The following is a 17,142-nucleotide window of genomic DNA, read 5'->3' as shown; positions in this document are numbered from 1 at the left end:
GAGTGCAGACGAGCCCTAAAAGGGACTTTGTCAGTGACTGTTCATACTAAGTCCAGGCGCTCGGTGCATCGTGGCGCAGACAGGTCAGTGCAACTTCCCATCATCTGCATGAGGCCAGAGGGAGGGGAGCAGTGAAGACATCTTGTCCTTAAATGTTTGCCTGTGCTTTGTTTGAACAGTCGTTCTGTGCTGACCGAGGCCTGGTTACAGATACGGCTTCAGTTTTCTACCAGCAGCCCCGCACCCGTCAGTCCAAGACACTCAGGCTCCGGTCATGGGTGGATTGGAGTCACAATCCAATGGTGCCGCAGGGTTAGAAGGCTGAAGTCACGTTATTATCCCTACTTGATCGGAGCCGCCATTTATCTTCCCTACCGCTATTGACACTACACGGGAAAGGGAAAAATCTTCTTATAAAGCTCCCGACCACTTCTGTAAACCCCCCTCAGCCGCCACTGGTTACTATGGTGTAAAGCCAGACTCCACACTGCTGAATTAAAGCTGCTCTGTTTATTTCACCTTGTAACAAATTCACTGGAATATTAAAGGATCATTTCATCCCCCCCCCCCCCCCTCCCAAAAAAAAAAGAAACAATAATCCAAGCGAACACCAAAGGTCACTTTCGCCCCCGCTCTCACTTTTTCTTTGGCTCCTTGCAGGCCACCACGTATCTCTGGGCGACATTGAGGGGGGGAGAGTAGCCGTCGGCATAGGACGTGTCCTCAAACAGCACAGAGTAGTCGTCCTGGGGCTGAGGATACAGAAAGGAAAGGGTTACTAAAAGTGACCGTCCTGCCCCAGACGGTGGCCTCTCCACCCCACCCGTGTGCAGGTCAGTCTGTAGGACTGGAAGTAGCTGTCGGGAATCACCACCACCACCACCATCATTGTCATCCCTACCTGCCGCGCACTCACCCGTTGTGGGGGTGTGTGGATCAGGGCTCGGTAGAAGCAGGTGGTCTGGGGGTACAGGGCCAGCACTAGCTGATCTTTCTGGAACAAAGCCTCCGGGTCAGTCTCGGGGTTCGCTTTCCACTGCGGCAGAGGGATGATCCTCCGGCGACTGAGGGTGTGACGCCTGGAGGAGGGAACAGACTCATGTGAGGGGTCATCCAGATATAGGAATCAGCGTACAAGAGCACCCGAGTCCTCCAGTCACAACCAGAGCTGCAGTCATAAATTACTGCAAGGAGAAGGGCATCACGGGATCTTCACTTATTGGTGAGCAGTGGTCTTATGGGGTGCAGCTCTGGGTGTGAGTGGAGGCAGTGACCGCACGGTTCCTCCCGATCATGTGACACTTACTCCTTTCCTTCCTCATCGATGTCATCCACCTCGTACCTGGAAGAGAGTGAAGGGGTTAACTAATGCCCGGCCATGACACCCACCTTAGACTAGAGCAGGAACCTACTTGTTGGCAGTGTGGCTGTAGCTGACCACCTCGGCCAGGATCCACTGCTCGTCCCCGTCCACAGCCTTCACCCGAGCGGCCACCTTGTCTCCAGGTTTGGCTACGTAATCGCTGGATGCTGGGATCGCTCCACACAGCGGCGGGGGCCTGGGCGGAGGAGATGACAGGCATTATAGCGGCCGTGCACAGCGGCTCACACCCCAGGAGCGCACACTCACTTCTCCCCAGGCTTCCCGATCCACAGGGGCAGGGTCATGGCCGACTGCTGCAGGAGGGTCATCAGCACCCCGCGCCTCATGGTCTTCCTGGGCGGCTCAGAGTCGTGGTACAGGCCGGCCATCTTGGCAGCTGGAAAGAGACGGAATGGAGTATAGCCAGGAAGCCTCCGCACACGGGCAGCAGATGAGAGGACAGCTCGATGGGCACCGTCCCTTTAATACACAATATATACGGAGGGTACTCTGCAGGGTTCGGCTGCGGTCGGGGCACTCACCAATGCGACGCTCCTCCAGCGACGACTTAATCTCCGCGATTTTATCCAATGATCTCCGCAGAATGCTGAAGGGAGAAGAAACGAGCGAGTCAGCACCCAGGGGTCATGGGGGGGTTGGGTGGGGGAAGGGGGCAGCGACTAGGGGTCACTGGGGGGCAGTAGTGCCGCACATTCTTGGATCAGGGCCTGTGTGCTCCCTTGGGCATCACCGACCGGACATGCAGCTGCTTCTTCCCTGGAGACAACAGATGATCACTAGGCCCCCCGTGGTTTCAGGAGGAGTCTGACCCCCCCTGGGAGGACCCCCGTGGTTTCAGGAGGAGTCTGACCCCCCCTGGGAGGACCCCCGTGGTTTCAGGAGGAGTCTGACCCCCCCCCCCCCCCCCGGGAGGACCCCCGTGGTTTCAGGAGGAGTCTGACCCCCCCCCCCCCCCCCCCCCCCCCCGGGAGGACCCCCATGGTTTCAGGAGGAGTCTGACCCCCCCCCCCCCCCAGGAGGACCCCAGCCCCTCACTCACTTGCATTCGGCTTCCGCGTCGGCCTTGGCTGTGGAGTAGAGACCGCGCAGTTTGGTGCGATAATACGGGGAGACTGAGGAGAGAGCAGGACCCATATTAGGCAATGACACCATTAACTTTCAATATAACCGGGTTCCACCATCGCCCCCCACTAGGGACGCAGCCACTCAGATGACTCCAGAGATTTCCCTCCAGGAGTCAGAGCTGAAGCCGACCATTATCTACAGACACTAAGGAGCAGGGTCGTCCCTCCGGCCGCTGCACTCACTCTTGTTCTCCGTCTGCATCCGCTCGTGTGTTTTCTGGATGTTCACCAGGTTGTGTTCACTCCGCGATCGCTCCTCCTGAAAGTGAATGGGAGCGGCGGGTGAGAGCGGCACCGTACAGGGACCTCAGCGCAGCAGATGACGATTATACACAGCCCGTGCAGAGCGGCACTGAAGGCCGCCCCGCCCGCACACAGCGGCACTGAAGGCCGCCCCGCCCGCACACAGCGGCACTGAAGGCCGCCCCGCCCGCACACAGCGGCACTGAAGGCCGCCCCGCCCGCACACAGCGGCACTGAAGGCCGCCCCGCCCGCACACAGCGGCACTGAAGGCCGCCCCGCCCGCACACAGCGGCACTGAAGGCCGCCCCGCCCGCACACAGCGGCACTGAAGGCCGCCCCGCCCGCACACAGCGGCACTGAAGGCCGCCCCGCCCGCACACAGCAATGGTGCACTGAAGGCCGCCCCGCCCGCACACAGCAATGGTGCACTGAAGGCCGCCCCGCCCGCACACAGCAATGGTGCACTGAAGGCCGCCCCGCCCGCACACAGCAATGGTGCACTGAAGGCCGCCCCGCCCGCACACAGCAATGGTGCACTGAAGGCCGCCCCGCCCGCACACAGCAATGGTGCACTGAAGGCCGCCCCGCCCGCACACAGCAATGGTGCACTGAAGGCCGCCCCGCCCGTACACAGAGGCACTGAAGGCCGCCTTACCTGCGTCTGCTTTATCAGCTGATGGAGTTCGCCCAGATCCTCCGAGATCTTCGTGTCGGCCGACACCAGCGCCATCTTCGCCTTTTCTATCGTCCTTGTGGGGGAAGAAACGAGAAGTCAAGATGATTCACGGAAAGGAAAAGGCGAAAACTGTAAACAAGACACCCACAACCCACTGGGCCTGGACTACAACTCCCAGCATGCTCCAATGTTCAAAAGGCTCTCAGAGCATGCAGGGAGTTGTAGTATTGGTGAGGGGGGAGGAGGATGCTGGGAGTTGTAGTCTTAGCATTAGTGAGAGGGAGGAGGATGCCAGGAGTTGTAGTCTCTGCATTAGTGAGGGGGAGGAGGATGCCGGGAGTGGTAGTCTCGGCATTAGTGAGGGGGAGGAGGATGCTGGGAGTAGTAGTCTTGGCATTAGTGAGGGGGAGGAGGATGCCGGGAGTAGTAGTCTTGGCATTAGTGAGGGGGAGGAGGATGCCGGGAGTAGTAGTCTTGGCATTAGTGAGGGGGAGGAGGATGCTGGGAGTAGTAGTCTTGGCATTAGTGAGGGGGAGGAGGATGCCGGGAGTAGTAGTCTTGGCATTAGTGAGGGGGAGGAGGATGCCGGGAGTGGTAGTCTTGGCATTAGTGAGGGGGAGGAGGATGCCGGGAGTAGTAGTCTTGGCATTAGTGAGGGGGAGGAGGATGCTGGGAGTAGTAGTCTTGGCATTAGTGAGGGGGAGGAGGATGCTGGGAGTAGTAGTCTTGGAATTAGTGAGGGGGAGGAGGATGCTGGGAGTGGTAGTCTTGGCATTAGTGAGGGGGAGGAGGATGCTGGGAGTGGTAGTCTTCGCATTAGTGAGGGGGAGGAGGATGCTGGGAGTGGTAGTCTTGGAATGAGTGAGGCCGGGAGGAGGATGCTGGGAGTTGGAGTCCTGCAGCCACGAGGCAATACATAGATACATTGCCTCAAAACCTAGAATATGCGGCCCAGACATGCTGAGACTTATAGTCCCCCCATGTGTCACATTGCCGTCATCACAGCAAATCTCAGCTCGTTCCCATAACAATCCCAATAATATGCAGTTAAATCCCAGAGCCGTGCTCTATCGCGATACATACAGCGACATGGCGGACAAGTCGCACAACGCGTCCCACTCCTCCTCACTCGACTGAGCCTCGGCCATCAGGAATGATTACTAGCCAAGGGCCGGGAGGTGGAGCGTTATATATCACGACACACGCCTGCGCAGGAGCCAATAATATCGCGACACAGAACAGCAGCACTTACCGGGGAGAGCAGGCCGCAGAGAACAAGCGCACAGCACGTCCGGACCGCGGCGCGGAGTGATGACGTCCTGTAGCCATGGAGACCGCGGCGGGAGCTCGCGGGGCATGCCGGGAGTGCAGTGCAGGTGTTGTCAGACGTCTACTGCGCATGCGGGAATGTCTCTGTTATTAGTAGTATTATTAGTATTAATATTAATTATTTTTTGTCAAATGTTTTTTCTGGATTTTCCTCCCAGACATTACAGTTTTTTGGTGACTGGAGCTGTGACCACTGCACCTAACGACCGTAAACATGGCGGAACCAATAACGAACCGTGACATCCGTTACCATGGCGTCAGAAACAGGCGGGTGTGAACAGTCCCTTAGCCCAGGGCCACGCGGCGACTCTGGACCCTCAACACAAACATCGTATTGGGCCGGGGCGACGCAGAATGCGGGAAACGCCTCTCGGTATGCGGCTGCAATGGGGCACGGCCGGGAGATCCGCGGAAAATCACCTGCGCGGCGGCTCACAGCGATCGTCAGCGGCGGGGCGGCTCACAGCGATCGTCAGCGGCGGGGCGGCTCACAGCGATCGTCAGCGGCGGGGCGGCTCACAGCGATCGTCAGCGGCGGGGCGGCTCACAGCGATCGTCAGCGGCGGGGCGGCTCACAGCGATCGTCAGCGGCGCGGCGGCTCACAGCGATCGTCAGCGGCGGGGCGGCTCACAGCGATCGTCAGCGGCGCGGCGGCTCACAGCGATCGTCAGCGGCGGGGCGGCTCACAGCGATCGTCAGCGGCGGGGCGGCTCACAGCGATCGTCAGCGGCGCGGCGGCTCACAGCGATCGTCAGCGGCGCGGCGGCTCACAGCGATCGTCAGCGGCGGGGCGGCTCACAGCGATCGTCAGCGGCGGGGCGGCTCACAGCGATCGTCAGCGGCGCGGCGGCTCACAGCGATCGTCAGCGGCGCGGCGGCTCACAGCGATCGTCAGCGGCGGGGCGGCTCACAGCGATCGTCAGCGGCGCGGCGGCTCACAGCGATCGTCAGCGGCGCGGCGGCTCACAGCGATCGTCAGCGGCGGGGCGGCTCACAGCGATCGTCAGCGGCGCGGCGGCTCACAGCGATCGTCAGCGGCGGGGCGGCTCACAGCGATCGTCAGCGGCGGGGCGGCTCACAGCGATCGTCAGCGGCGCGGCGGCTCACAGCGATCGTCAGCGGCGCGGCGGCTCACAGCGATCGTCAGCGGCGGGGCGGCTCACAGCGATCGTCAGCGGCGGGGCGGCTCACAGCGATCGTCAGCGGCGGGGCGGCTCACAGCGATCGTCAGCGGCGGGGCGGCTCACAGCGATCGTCAGCGGCGGGGCGGCTCACAGCGATCGTCAGCGGCGGGGCGGCTCACAGCGATCGTCAGCGGCGGGGCGGCTCACAGCGATCGTCAGCGGCGGGGCGGCTCACAGCGATCGTCAGCGGCGCGGCGGCTCACAGCGATCGTCAGCGGCGGGGCGGCTCACAGCGATCGTCAGCGGCGCGGCGCCTCACAGCGATCGTCAGCGGCGGGGCGGCTCACAGCGATCGTCAGCGGCGGGGCGGCTCACAGCGATCGTCAGCGGCGGGGCGGCTCACAGCGATCGTCAGCGGCGCGGCGGCTCACAGCGATCGTCACCGGCGCGGCGGCTCACAGCGATCGTCAGCGGCGGGGCGGCTCACAGCGATCGTCAGCGGCGGGGCGGCTCACAGCGATCGTCAGCGGCGGGGCGGCTCACAGCGATCGTCAGCGGCGGGGCGGCTCACAGCGATCGTCAGCGGCGGGGCGGCTCACAGCGATCGTCAGCGGCGCGGCGGCTCACAGCGATCGTCAGCGGCGGGGCGGCTCACAGCGATCGTCAGCGGCGCGGCGGCTCACAGCGATCGTCAGCGGCGGGGCGGCTCACAGCGATCGTCAGCGGCGGGGCGGCTCACAGCGATCGTCAGCGGCGCGGCGGCTCACAGCGATCGTCAGCGGCGCGGCGGCTCACAGCGATCGTCAGCGGCGGGGCGGCTCACAGCGATCGTCAGCGGCGGGGCGGCTCACAGCGATCGTCAGCGGCGGGGCGGCTCACAGCGATCGTCAGCGGCGGGGCGGCTCACAGCGATCGTCAGCGGCGGGGCGGCTCACAGCGATCGTCAGCGGCGGGGCGGCTCACAGCGATCGTCAGCGGCGGGGCGGCTCACAGCGATCGTCAGCGGCGGGGCGGCTCACAGCGATCGTCAGCGGCGCGGCGGCTCACAGCGATCGTCAGCGGCGGGGCGGCTCACAGCGATCGTCAGCGGCGCGGCGCCTCACAGCGATCGTCAGCGGCGGGGCGGCTCACAGCGATCGTCAGCGGCGGGGCGGCTCACAGCGATCGTCAGCGGCGGGGCGGCTCACAGCGATCGTCAGCGGCGCGGCGGCTCACAGCGATCGTCACCGGCGCGGCGGCTCACAGCGATCGTCAGCGGCGGGGCGGCTCACAGCGATCGTCAGCGGCGGGGCGGCTCACAGCGATCGTCAGCGGCGGGGCGGCTCACAGCGATCGTCAGCGGCGGGGCGGCTCACAGCGATCGTCAGCGGCGGGGCGGCTCACAGCGATCGTCAGCGGCGCGGCGGCTCACAGCGATCGTCAGCGGCGGGGCGGCTCACAGCGATCGTCAGCGGCGCGGCGGCTCACAGCGATCGTCAGCGGCGGGGCGGCTCACAGCGATCGTCAGCGGCGGGGCGGCTCACAGCGATCGTCAGCGGCGCGGCGGCTCACAGCGATCGTCAGCGGCGCGGCGGCTCACAGCGATCGTCAGCGGCGGGGCGGCTCACAGCGATCGTCAGCGGCGGGGCGGCTCACAGCGATCGTCAGCGGCGCGGCGGCTCACAGCGATCGTCACCGGCGCGGCGGCTCACAGCGATCGTCAGCGGCGGGGCGGCTCACAGCGATCGTCAGCGGCGCGGCGGCTCACAGCGATCGTCAGCGGCGCGGCGGCTCACAGCGATCGTCAGCGGCGGGGCGGCTCACAGCGATCGTCAGCGGCGGGGCGGCTCACAGCGATCGTCAGCGGCGGGGCGGCTCACAGCGATCGTCAGCGGCGCGGCGGCTCACAGCGATCGTCACCGGCGCGGCGGCTCACAGCGATCGTCAGCGGCGGGGCGGCTCACAGCGATCGTCAGCGGCGGGGCGGCTCACAGCGATCGTCAGCGGCGGGGCGGCTCACAGCGATCGTCAGCGGCGGGGCGGCTCACAGCGATCGTCAGCGGCGGGGCGGCTCACAGCGATCGTCAGCGGCGCGGCGGCTCACAGCGATCGTCAGCGGCGGGGCGGCTCACAGCGATCGTCAGCGGCGCGGCGGCTCACAGCGATCGTCAGCGGCGGGGCGGCTCACAGCGATCGTCAGCGGCGGGGCGGCTCACAGCGATCGTCAGCGGCGCGGCGGCTCACAGCGATCGTCAGCGGCGCGGCGGCTCACAGCGATCGTCAGCGGCGGGGCGGCTCACAGCGATCGTCAGCGGCGGGGCGGCTCACAGCGATCGTCAGCGGCGCGGCGGCTCACAGCGATCGTCACCGGCGCGGCGGCTCACAGCGATCGTCAGCGGCGGGGCGGCTCACAGCGATCGTCAGCGGCGCGGCGGCTCACAGCGATCGTCAGCGGCGCGGCGGCTCACAGCGATCGTCAGCGGCGGGGCGGCTCACAGCGATCGTCAGCGGCGCGGCGGCTCACAGCGATCGTCAGCGGCGGGGCGGCTCACAGCGATCGTCAGCGGCGGGGCGGCTCACAGCGATCGTCAGCGGCGCGGCGGCTCACAGCGATCGTCAGCGGCGCGGCGGCTCACAGCGATCGTCAGCGGCGGGGCGGCTCACAGCGATCGTCAGCGGCGGGGCGGCTCACAGCGATCGTCAGCGGCGGGGCGGCTCACAGCGATCGTCAGCGGCGGGGCGGCTCACAGCGATCGTCAGCGGCGGGGCGGCTCACAGCGATCGTCAGCGGCGGGGCGGCTCACAGCGATCGTCAGCGGCGGGGCGGCTCACAGCGATCGTCAGCGGCGGGGCGGCTCACAGCGATCGTCAGCGGCGGGGCGGCTCACAGCGATCGTCAGCGGCGCGGCGGCTCACAGCGATCGTCAGCGGCGGGGCGGCTCACAGCGATCGTCAGCGGCGCGGCGCCTCACAGCGATCGTCAGCGGCGGGGCGGCTCACAGCGATCGTCAGCGGCGGGGCGGCTCACAGCGATCGTCAGTGGCGGGGCGGCTCACAGCGATCGTCAGCGGCGCGGCTGCTCACAGCGATCGTCACCGGCGCGGCGGCTCACAGCGATCGTCAGCGGCGGGGCGGCTCACAGCGATCGTCAGCGGCGGGGCGGCTCACAGCGATCGTCAGCGGCGGGGCGGCTCACAGCGATCGTCAGCGGCGGGGCGGCTCACAGCGATCGTCAGCGGCGGGGCGGCTCACAGCGATCGTCAGCGGCGCGGCGGCTCACAGCGATCGTCAGCGGCGGGGCGGCTCACAGCGATCGTCAGCGGCGCGGCGGCTCACAGCGATCGTCAGCGGCGGGGCGGCTCACAGCGATCGTCAGCGGCGGGGCGGCTCACAGCGATCGTCAGCGGCGCGGCGGCTCACAGCGATCGTCAGCGGCGCGGCGGCTCACAGCGATCGTCAGCGGCGGGGCGGCTCACAGCGATCGTCAGCGGCGGGGCGGCTCACAGCGATCGTCAGCGGCGCGGCGGCTCACAGCGATCGTCACCGGCGCGGCGGCTCACAGCGATCGTCAGCGGCGGGGCGGCTCACAGCGATCGTCAGCGGCGCGGCGGCTCACAGCGATCGTCAGCGGCGCGGCGGCTCACAGCGATCGTCAGCGGCGGGGCGGCTCACAGCGATCGTCAGCGGCGCGGCGGCTCACAGCGATCGTCAGCGGCGGGGCGGCTCACAGCGATCGTCAGCGGCGGGGCGGCTCACAGCGATCGTCAGCGGCGCGGCGGCTCACAGCGATCGTCAGCGGCGCGGCGGCTCACAGCGATCGTCAGCGGCGGGGCGGCTCACAGCGATCGTCAGCGGCGGGGCGGCTCACAGCGATCGTCAGCGGCGGGGCGGCTCACAGCGATCGTCAGCGGCGGGGCGGCTCACAGCGATCGTCAGCGGCGGGGCGGCTCACAGCGATCGTCAGCGGCGGGGCGGCTCACAGCGATCGTCAGCGGCGGGGCGGCTCACAGCGATCGTCAGCGGCGGGGCGGCTCACAGCGATCGTCAGCGGCGCGGCGGCTCACAGCGATCGTCAGCGGCGGGGCGGCTCACAGCGATCGTCAGCGGCGCCTCACAGCGATCGTCAGCGGCGGGGCGGCTCACAGCGATCGTCAGCGGCGGGGCGGCTCACAGCGATCGTCAGCGGCGGGGCGGCTCACAGCGATCGTCAGCGGCGCGGCGGCTCACAGCGATCGTCACCGGCGCGGCGGCTCACAGCGATCGTCAGCGGCGGGGCGGCTCACAGCGATCGTCAGCGGCGCGGCGGCTCACAGCGATCGTCACCGGCGCGGCGGCTCACAGCGATCGTCAGCGGCGGGGCGGCTCACAGCGATCGTCAGCGGCGCGGCGGCTCACAGCGATCGTCAGCGGCGGGGCGGCTCACAGCGATCGTCAGCGGCGGGGCGGCTCACAGCGATCGTTAGCGGCGCGGCGGCTCACAGCGATCGTCAGCGGCGCGGCGGCTCACAGCGATCGTCAGCGGCGGGGCGGCTCACAGCGATCGTCAGCGGCGGGGCGGCTCACAGCGATCGTCAGCGGCGGGGCGGCTCACAGCGATCGTCAGCGGCGGGGCGGCTCACAGCGATCGTCAGCGGCGGGGCGGCTCAAGAGCGATCGTCAGCGGCGGGGCGGCTCACAGCGATCGTCAGCGGCGGGGCGGCTCACAGCGATCGTCAGCGGCGGGGCGGCTCACAGCGATCGTCAGCGGCGGGGCGGCTCACAGCGATCGTCAGCGGCGCGGCGGCTCACAGCGATCGTCAGCGGCGGGGCGGCTCACAGCGATCGTCAGCGGCGGGGCGGCTCACAGCGATCGTCAGCGGCGGGGCGGCTCACAGCGATCGTCAGCGGCGCGGCGGCTCACAGCGATCGTCAGCGGCGCGGCGGCTCACAGCGATCGTCAGCGGCGGGGCGGCTCACAGCGATCGTCAGCGGCGCGGCGGCTCACAGCGATCGTCAGCGGCGCGGCGGCTCACAGCGATCGTCAGCGGCGCGGCGGCTCACAGCGATCGTCAGCGGCGCGGCGGCTCACAGCGATCGTCAGCGGCGGGGCGGCTCACAGCGATCGTCAGCGGCGCGGCGGCTCACAGCGATCGTCAGCGGCGGGGCGACATCTGTGCAGGAAGGATGAATCGGCCACAGTCACCTGGAAAAGGAAAACCTAATACAAGGAAATATACATAAAGGAGGCGCAAGAAAAAGAGCGGTGGAAACCCAGAAAACTGGACAAAATAGGAGCAAATGCCACAGAGACAGCCAGGAAAATGGGGCAGAGTAAGAACCGACGGGAGCCTCCAGCCATAGAAGGGTTAATAGACAATTACAGCATGCAACGAGAATGCACAAAAGCCTCCATCATCAGTACCTGGTGACCGCCCGTCTCCTCCATCATCAGTACCTGGTGACCGCCCGTCTCCTCCATCATCAGTACCTGGTGACCGCTCGTCTCCTCCATCATCAGTATCTGGTGACCGCCCGTCTCCTCCATCATCAGTACCTGGTGACCGCCCGTCTCCTCCATCATCAGTACCTGGTGACCGCCCGTCTCCTCCATCATCAGTATCTGGTGACCGCCCGTCTCCACCATCATCAGTACCTGGTGACCGCCCGTCTCCTCCATCATCAGTACCTGGTGACCGCCCGTCTCCTCCATCATCAGTATCTGGTGACCGCCCGTCTCCTCCATCATCAGTATCTGGTGATCGCCCGTCTCCTCCATCATCAGTACCTGGTGACCGCCCGTCTCCTCCATCATCAGTATCTGGTGACCGCCCGTCTCCTCCATCATCAGTACCTGGTGACCGCCCGTCTCCTCCATCATCAGTACCTGGTGACCGCCCGTCTCCTCCATCATCAGTATCTGGTGACCGCCCGTCTCCTCCATCATCAGTACCTGGTGACCGCCCGTCTCCTCCATCATCAGTATCTGGTGATCGCCCGTCCCCTCCATCATCAGTATCTGGTGATCGCCCGTCCCCTCCATCATCAGTATCTGGTGATCGCCCGTCCCCTCCATCATCAGTATCTGGTTTCCTCCATCATCAGTATCTGGTCTCCTCCATCTTCAGTATCTGGTCTCCTCCATCTTCAGTATCTGGTGACCGCCCGTCTCCTCCATCTTCAGTATCTGGTCTCCTCCATCATCAGTATCTGGTCTCCTCCATCTTCAGTATCTGGTGATCGCCCGTCTCCTCCATCTTCAGTATCTGGTCTCCTCCATCATCAGTATCTGGTCTCCTCCATCTTCAGTATCTGGTGACCGCCCGTCTCCTCCATCTTCAGTATCTGGTCTCCTCCATCATCAGTATCTGGTCTCCTCCATCTTCAGTATCTGGTGATCGCCCGTCTCCTCCATCATCAGTATCTGGTCTCCTCCATCTTCAGTATCTGGTGATCGCCCGTCTCCTCCATCATCAGTATCTGGTGACCGCCCGTCACCTCCATCATCAGTATCTGGTGACCGCCCGTCTCCTCCATCATCACTATCTGGTGACCGCCCGTCTCCTCCATCATCAGTATCTGGTCTCCTCCATCATCAGTATCTGGTGATCGCCCGTCACCTCCATCATCAGTATCTGGTGACCGCCCGTCTCCTCCATCATCAGTATCTGGTGACCGCCCGTCTCCTCCATCATCAGTATCTGGTCTCCTCCATCTTCAGTATCTGGTGATCGCCCGTCACCTCCATCATCAGTATCTGGTGACCGCCCGTCTCCTCCATCATCAGTATCTGGTGACCGCCCGTCACCTCCATCATCAGTATCTGGTCTCCTCCATCATCAGTATCTGGTGACCGCCCGTCACCTCCATCATCAGTATCTGGTCTCCTCCATCTTCAGTATCTGGTGATCGCCCGTCTCCTCCATCATCAGTATCTGGTGACCGCCCGTCACCTCCATCATCAGTATCTGGTCTCCTCCATCATCAGTATCTGGTGACCGCCCGTCACCTCCATCATCAGTATCTGGTCTCCTCCATCTTCAGTATCTGGTGACCGCCCGTCTCCTCCATCATCAGTATCTCGTGACCGCCCGTCACCTCCATCATCAGTATCTGGTCTCCTCCATCATCAGTATCTGGTGACCTCCCATCTCCTCCATCATCAGTATCTGGTGACCGCCCGTCTCCTCCATCATCAGTATCTGGTCTCCTCCATCTTCAGTATCTGGTGATCGCCCGTCACCTCCATCATCAGTATCTGGTCACCTCCATCATCAGTATCTGATGACCGCCCGTCACCTCCATCATCAGTATCTGGTCTCCTCCATCTTCAGTATCTGGTGACCGCCCGTCTCCTCCATCATCAGTATCTGGTGACCGCCCGTCACCTCCATCATCAGTATCTGGCCTCCTCCATCATCAGTATCTGGTGACCTCCCGTCTCCTCCATCATCAGTATCTGGTGACCGCCCGTCTCCTCCATCATCAGTATCTGGTCTCCTCCATCTTCAGTATCTGGTGATCGCCCGTCACCTCCATCATCAGTATCTGGTCACCTCCATCATCAGTATCTGGTGACCGGCGGTCTCCTCCATCATCAGTATCTGGTGACCGCCCGTCACCTCCATCATCAGTATCTGGTCTCCTCCATCATCAGTATCTGGTGACCTCCCATCTCCTCCATCATCAGTATCTGGTCTCCTCCATCATCAGTATCTGGTGACCGCCCGTCTCCTCCATCATCAGTATCTGGTCTCCTCCATCATCAGTATCTGGTGACCGCCCGTCACCTCCATCATCAGTATCTGGTGACCGCCCGTCTCCTCCATCATCAGTATCTGGTCTTCTCCATCATCAGTATCTGGTGACCTCCCATCTCCTCCATCATCCGTATCTGGTCTCCTCCATCATCAGTATCTGGTGACCGCCCGTCACCTCCATCATCAGTATCTGGTGATCGCCCGTCTCCTCCATCATCAGTATCTGGTGACCGCCCGTCACCTCCATCATCAGTATCTGGTGACCTCCTGTCTCCTCCATCATCAGTATCTGGTGATCACCCGTCTCCTCCATCATCAGTATCTGGTGACTGCCCGTCCCCTCCATCATCAGTATCTGGTGACCGCCCATCACCTCCATCATCCTCTATCATCAGTATCTGGTGACCACCCATCGCCTCCATCATCAGTATCTGGTGGTCGCCCGTCTCCTCCATCATCAGTATCTGGTCTCCTCCATCATCAGTATCCGGTCACCTCCATCATCAGTATCTGGTGACCTCCCATCTCCTCCATCATCAGTATCTGGTCTCCTCCATCATCAGTATCTGGTGACCGCCCGTCACCTCCATCATCAGTATCTGGTGACCGCCCATCTCCTCCATCATCAGTATCTGGTGACCGCCCGTCTCCTCCATCATCAGTATCTGGTGACCTCCTGTCTCCTCCGTCATCAGTATCTGGTGACCGCCCGTCTCCTCCATCATCAGTATCTGGTGACCTCCTGTCTCCTCCGTCATCAGTATCTGGTGACCGCCCGTCTCCTCCATCTTCAGTATCTGGTGATCGCCCGTTACCTCCATCATCAGTATATAGTGACCTCCCGTCTCCTCCATCATCAGTATCTGGTGACCGCCCGTCTCCTCCATCATCAGTATATAGTGACCTCCCGTCTCCTCCATCATCAGTATCTGGTCTCTTCCATTATCAGTATCTGGTGACCGCCCATCGCCTCCATCATCAGTATCTGGTGGTCGCCCGTCATCTCCATCATCAGTATCTGGTGGTCGCCCGTCACCTCCATCATCAGTATCTGGTGGTCGCCCGTCACCTCCATCATCAGTATATAGTGACCGCCCGTCACCTCCATCATCAGTATATAGTGACCGCCCGTCACCTCCATCATCAGTATATAGTGACCGCCCATCACCTCCATCTTCTGTATCTGGTCTCCTCCATCTTCAGTATCTGGTCTCCTCCATCTTTTTTTTTAATTTAAATAGATTTTTATTAACAATATAAAGAAGAACATCCGGATGCCATTTACATTGCATTATATCACATACACATTTTCTTATTTAATACACCCCAACATTACCCCAACTACCCCCCTCCCCCCTACGACAGCTCAGTCCCAATCTCCACCCCACCGAGGCCTTCTCTGCCTCGTGTAATTTATCCTCTTCCAGGTCTTAGGAAACTCGACGTCTATACTCCTCAATCCAAATCAAGCCAAGGAGACCATATTCTATTAAACATTTCTATTCTCCCCCTTTTTTTGTACACCCCCTTTTCCAATTTTAGAACATATTGGAGAAATTCCCTTCTCACAGGTGGTTCCGCCTTTATCCAGTTTCGTGCTATTACTTTCCTGGCCATGTAGAGTAGCCTAGCGATTGCAATCTTCCAAGTATTGTCAACTCCAATTTCTTCCACATATCCCAGCACACATACTATCGGGTCTCTAAGAACTCTGCACTTATACGCTGCTTCAACCCGGCTCAAAACCACCACCCAAAAAGCAGCCAGTCTCGGACACGTCCACATCATGTGATATATTCCTGCCTTCTCACTCGCACACCTCGGGCACTCAGAATTGGCACGCAATCCCGCTTTGTATAGCACTTCCGGAGATTTATATACCCTATGCAGAATGTATAGCTGCGAGAGCCTATATGGTTCACTCAAGGATAGTCGCGGAACCCACTCCATCACCGATTCCCAGGTTTCATTTTCCATCGGCCCTACGTCCCTCTCCCACTTAGCTCTCGCCTTTATAGGGAAATCTAGCAGGAATGTGTGCATAAGGTCCTTATACAGAGTGGAAATAACTCCCCTTGTAGTACCCTCACCACACACATACTCCAACACTATATCATCTTGAACCCTGATATCAGCCTTCTTATTCTGAGCTCTAAAGGCATGTCTCATCTGCGCATACTGATATTCCCCTGTGGATCGCAGCCCAAATTCTTCCTGCAATTGGGAAAAGGACTTCAATGCCTGCTGCTGAATTATCTGGTGAACAAAGCAAATTCCCTTATTCTGCCATTCCATCAGTCCTCCCAGAGCCTCAAATTCCTTTAAATTGTTATTAGACCATATCGGTGTGAATTTAGTCAACCCTGTAACCCCGCGAATCTGCCTTAGTCTATTCCATAATTTACGAATCAGGAACAGGGTTGGGTATACTTTCCCCAAAGCGCCCAAGGAGCCATCCTCCAAACACCTGACCATCGGTCGTCGGTCCGTCACCTCTTCCATTAGATGTTGTACTGCACTGGATGACGCCCCTCGCGCCCAGCCCTTCAAATGCTGGCTCTGGGCCGCAAGGAAGTATATTTCCGGGTTGGGCAAAGCCAAACCACCATCCTCCTTGGGTCGCTGAAGCGTCTCCAGGCTAATACGTGGATATTGTCTTCCCCATATCAAACTTCTAAAGAGGGCATTAATCTGCCTGAACTTCCCCCGAGGGATCCAAATTGGTGCGTTATGTAGAACATATAGAATTTTAGGCATCAGGACCATTTTAATAAGGTTTACCCTACCGACGACCGATAGATGTAGTTTATTCCAGGCATCTACCTTTGCCTTGAGTACCCCCATAACAGGAGCCAAATTCCTTTGTAGGTACTCCGCAATTGGCACCGAGACATATATTCCAAGGTATTTAAATTTGGAAACCACCTGTAGCCTTTCATCACCAACATCCTCACTCACATTCTCTCCTACGTCATCCACCCTAAAAAGAACCAACTTATCCCAATTAATTGTTAGTCCCGACACAGCACCAAATCTCTCAACAATTTCAATGGCCCCTCTTAGTGAATCGTCTGGATCTGCCAGGAACAGCAAAACATCATCCGCGTATAACGCTACTTTTTCCTCTATTTTCCCATACCTAAACCCAAGGACCCTATCAGACTGCCGAATCTTAGCAGCAAGAGGTTCTACAGCCAGCGCGAACAGGAGGGGTGAGAGCGGGCATCCCTGCCTAGTACCCCTAGCCAGCCCTATAGGTCGAGACAGCTCCCCGTTCACTCTAATTCTAGCCAACGGTGATGAATACAACAGCTGTATCCAGGCCACAAACTGCGGACCAAAACCCATACATTCCAACACCTGCCAGAGGTACCCCCACTCTACACTGTCAAACGCCTTATGTGCATCCAGCGATACAATCACTCTTCGACCACCGTTATCAGACTCTACCTGCATATTTACATATAACCTCCGCAAATTGATCGCCGTTGATCTATCAGGCATAAAGCCAGATTGGTCCGAATGTACCAGACTCGCAATAACAC

At 61.3% G+C, this 17,142-nt stretch overlaps 1 protein-coding gene across 2 annotated transcripts; it reads right to left on the bottom strand.

The window, feature by feature from the left end:
• Positions 1–495: 495 nt before the first annotated feature.
• Positions 496–5,175, bottom strand: SGF29 (SAGA complex associated factor 29). Of its 2 annotated transcripts, none has more exons than XM_069734946.1 (10): positions 4,681–5,175; positions 3,408–3,501; positions 2,692–2,767; positions 2,424–2,496; positions 1,906–1,970; positions 1,631–1,760; positions 1,413–1,559; positions 1,307–1,342; positions 902–1,079; positions 496–752 (listed from the first exon to the last, which is right to left on the bottom strand). In XM_069734946.1, the coding sequence occupies exons 1-10, from the start codon at positions 4,827–4,829 to the stop codon at positions 636–638; spliced, it is 1,065 nt and encodes a 354-aa protein (XP_069591047.1). In that variant the 5' UTR covers positions 4,830–5,175; the 3' UTR covers positions 496–635. The 2 variants fall into 2 exon arrangements, with proteins under 2 accessions (XP_069591047.1, XP_069591049.1); XM_069734948.1 differs by having other exon boundaries at positions 917–1,079; positions 4,681–4,844.
• Positions 5,176–17,142: the final 11,967 nt, after the last annotated feature.

This window comes from Ranitomeya imitator, chromosome 7 (genome assembly GCF_032444005.1).
Source record: "Ranitomeya imitator isolate aRanImi1 chromosome 7, aRanImi1.pri, whole genome shotgun sequence".
In the NCBI taxonomy this organism is placed as follows: Eukaryota; Metazoa; Chordata; class Amphibia; order Anura; family Dendrobatidae; genus Ranitomeya; species Ranitomeya imitator.
This window is presented reverse-complemented; position numbering and strand designations above follow the sequence as displayed.

Coding starts and splice junctions, on each gene's coding strand:
- SGF29 (XM_069734946.1), bottom strand. CDS start 4,829: ATGCGCAGTAGACGTCTGACAACACCTGCACTGCACTCCCGGCATGCC. Junction 1,971..2,423: donor GACGCGGAAGCCGAATGCAA/GTGAGTGAGGGG, acceptor TTCTCCCTTCAG/CATTCTGCGGAGATCATTGG. Junction 1,560..1,630: donor ATCGGGAAGCCTGGGGAGAA/GTGAGTGTGCGC, acceptor TCCTCCGCCCAG/GCCCCCGCCGCTGTGTGGAG.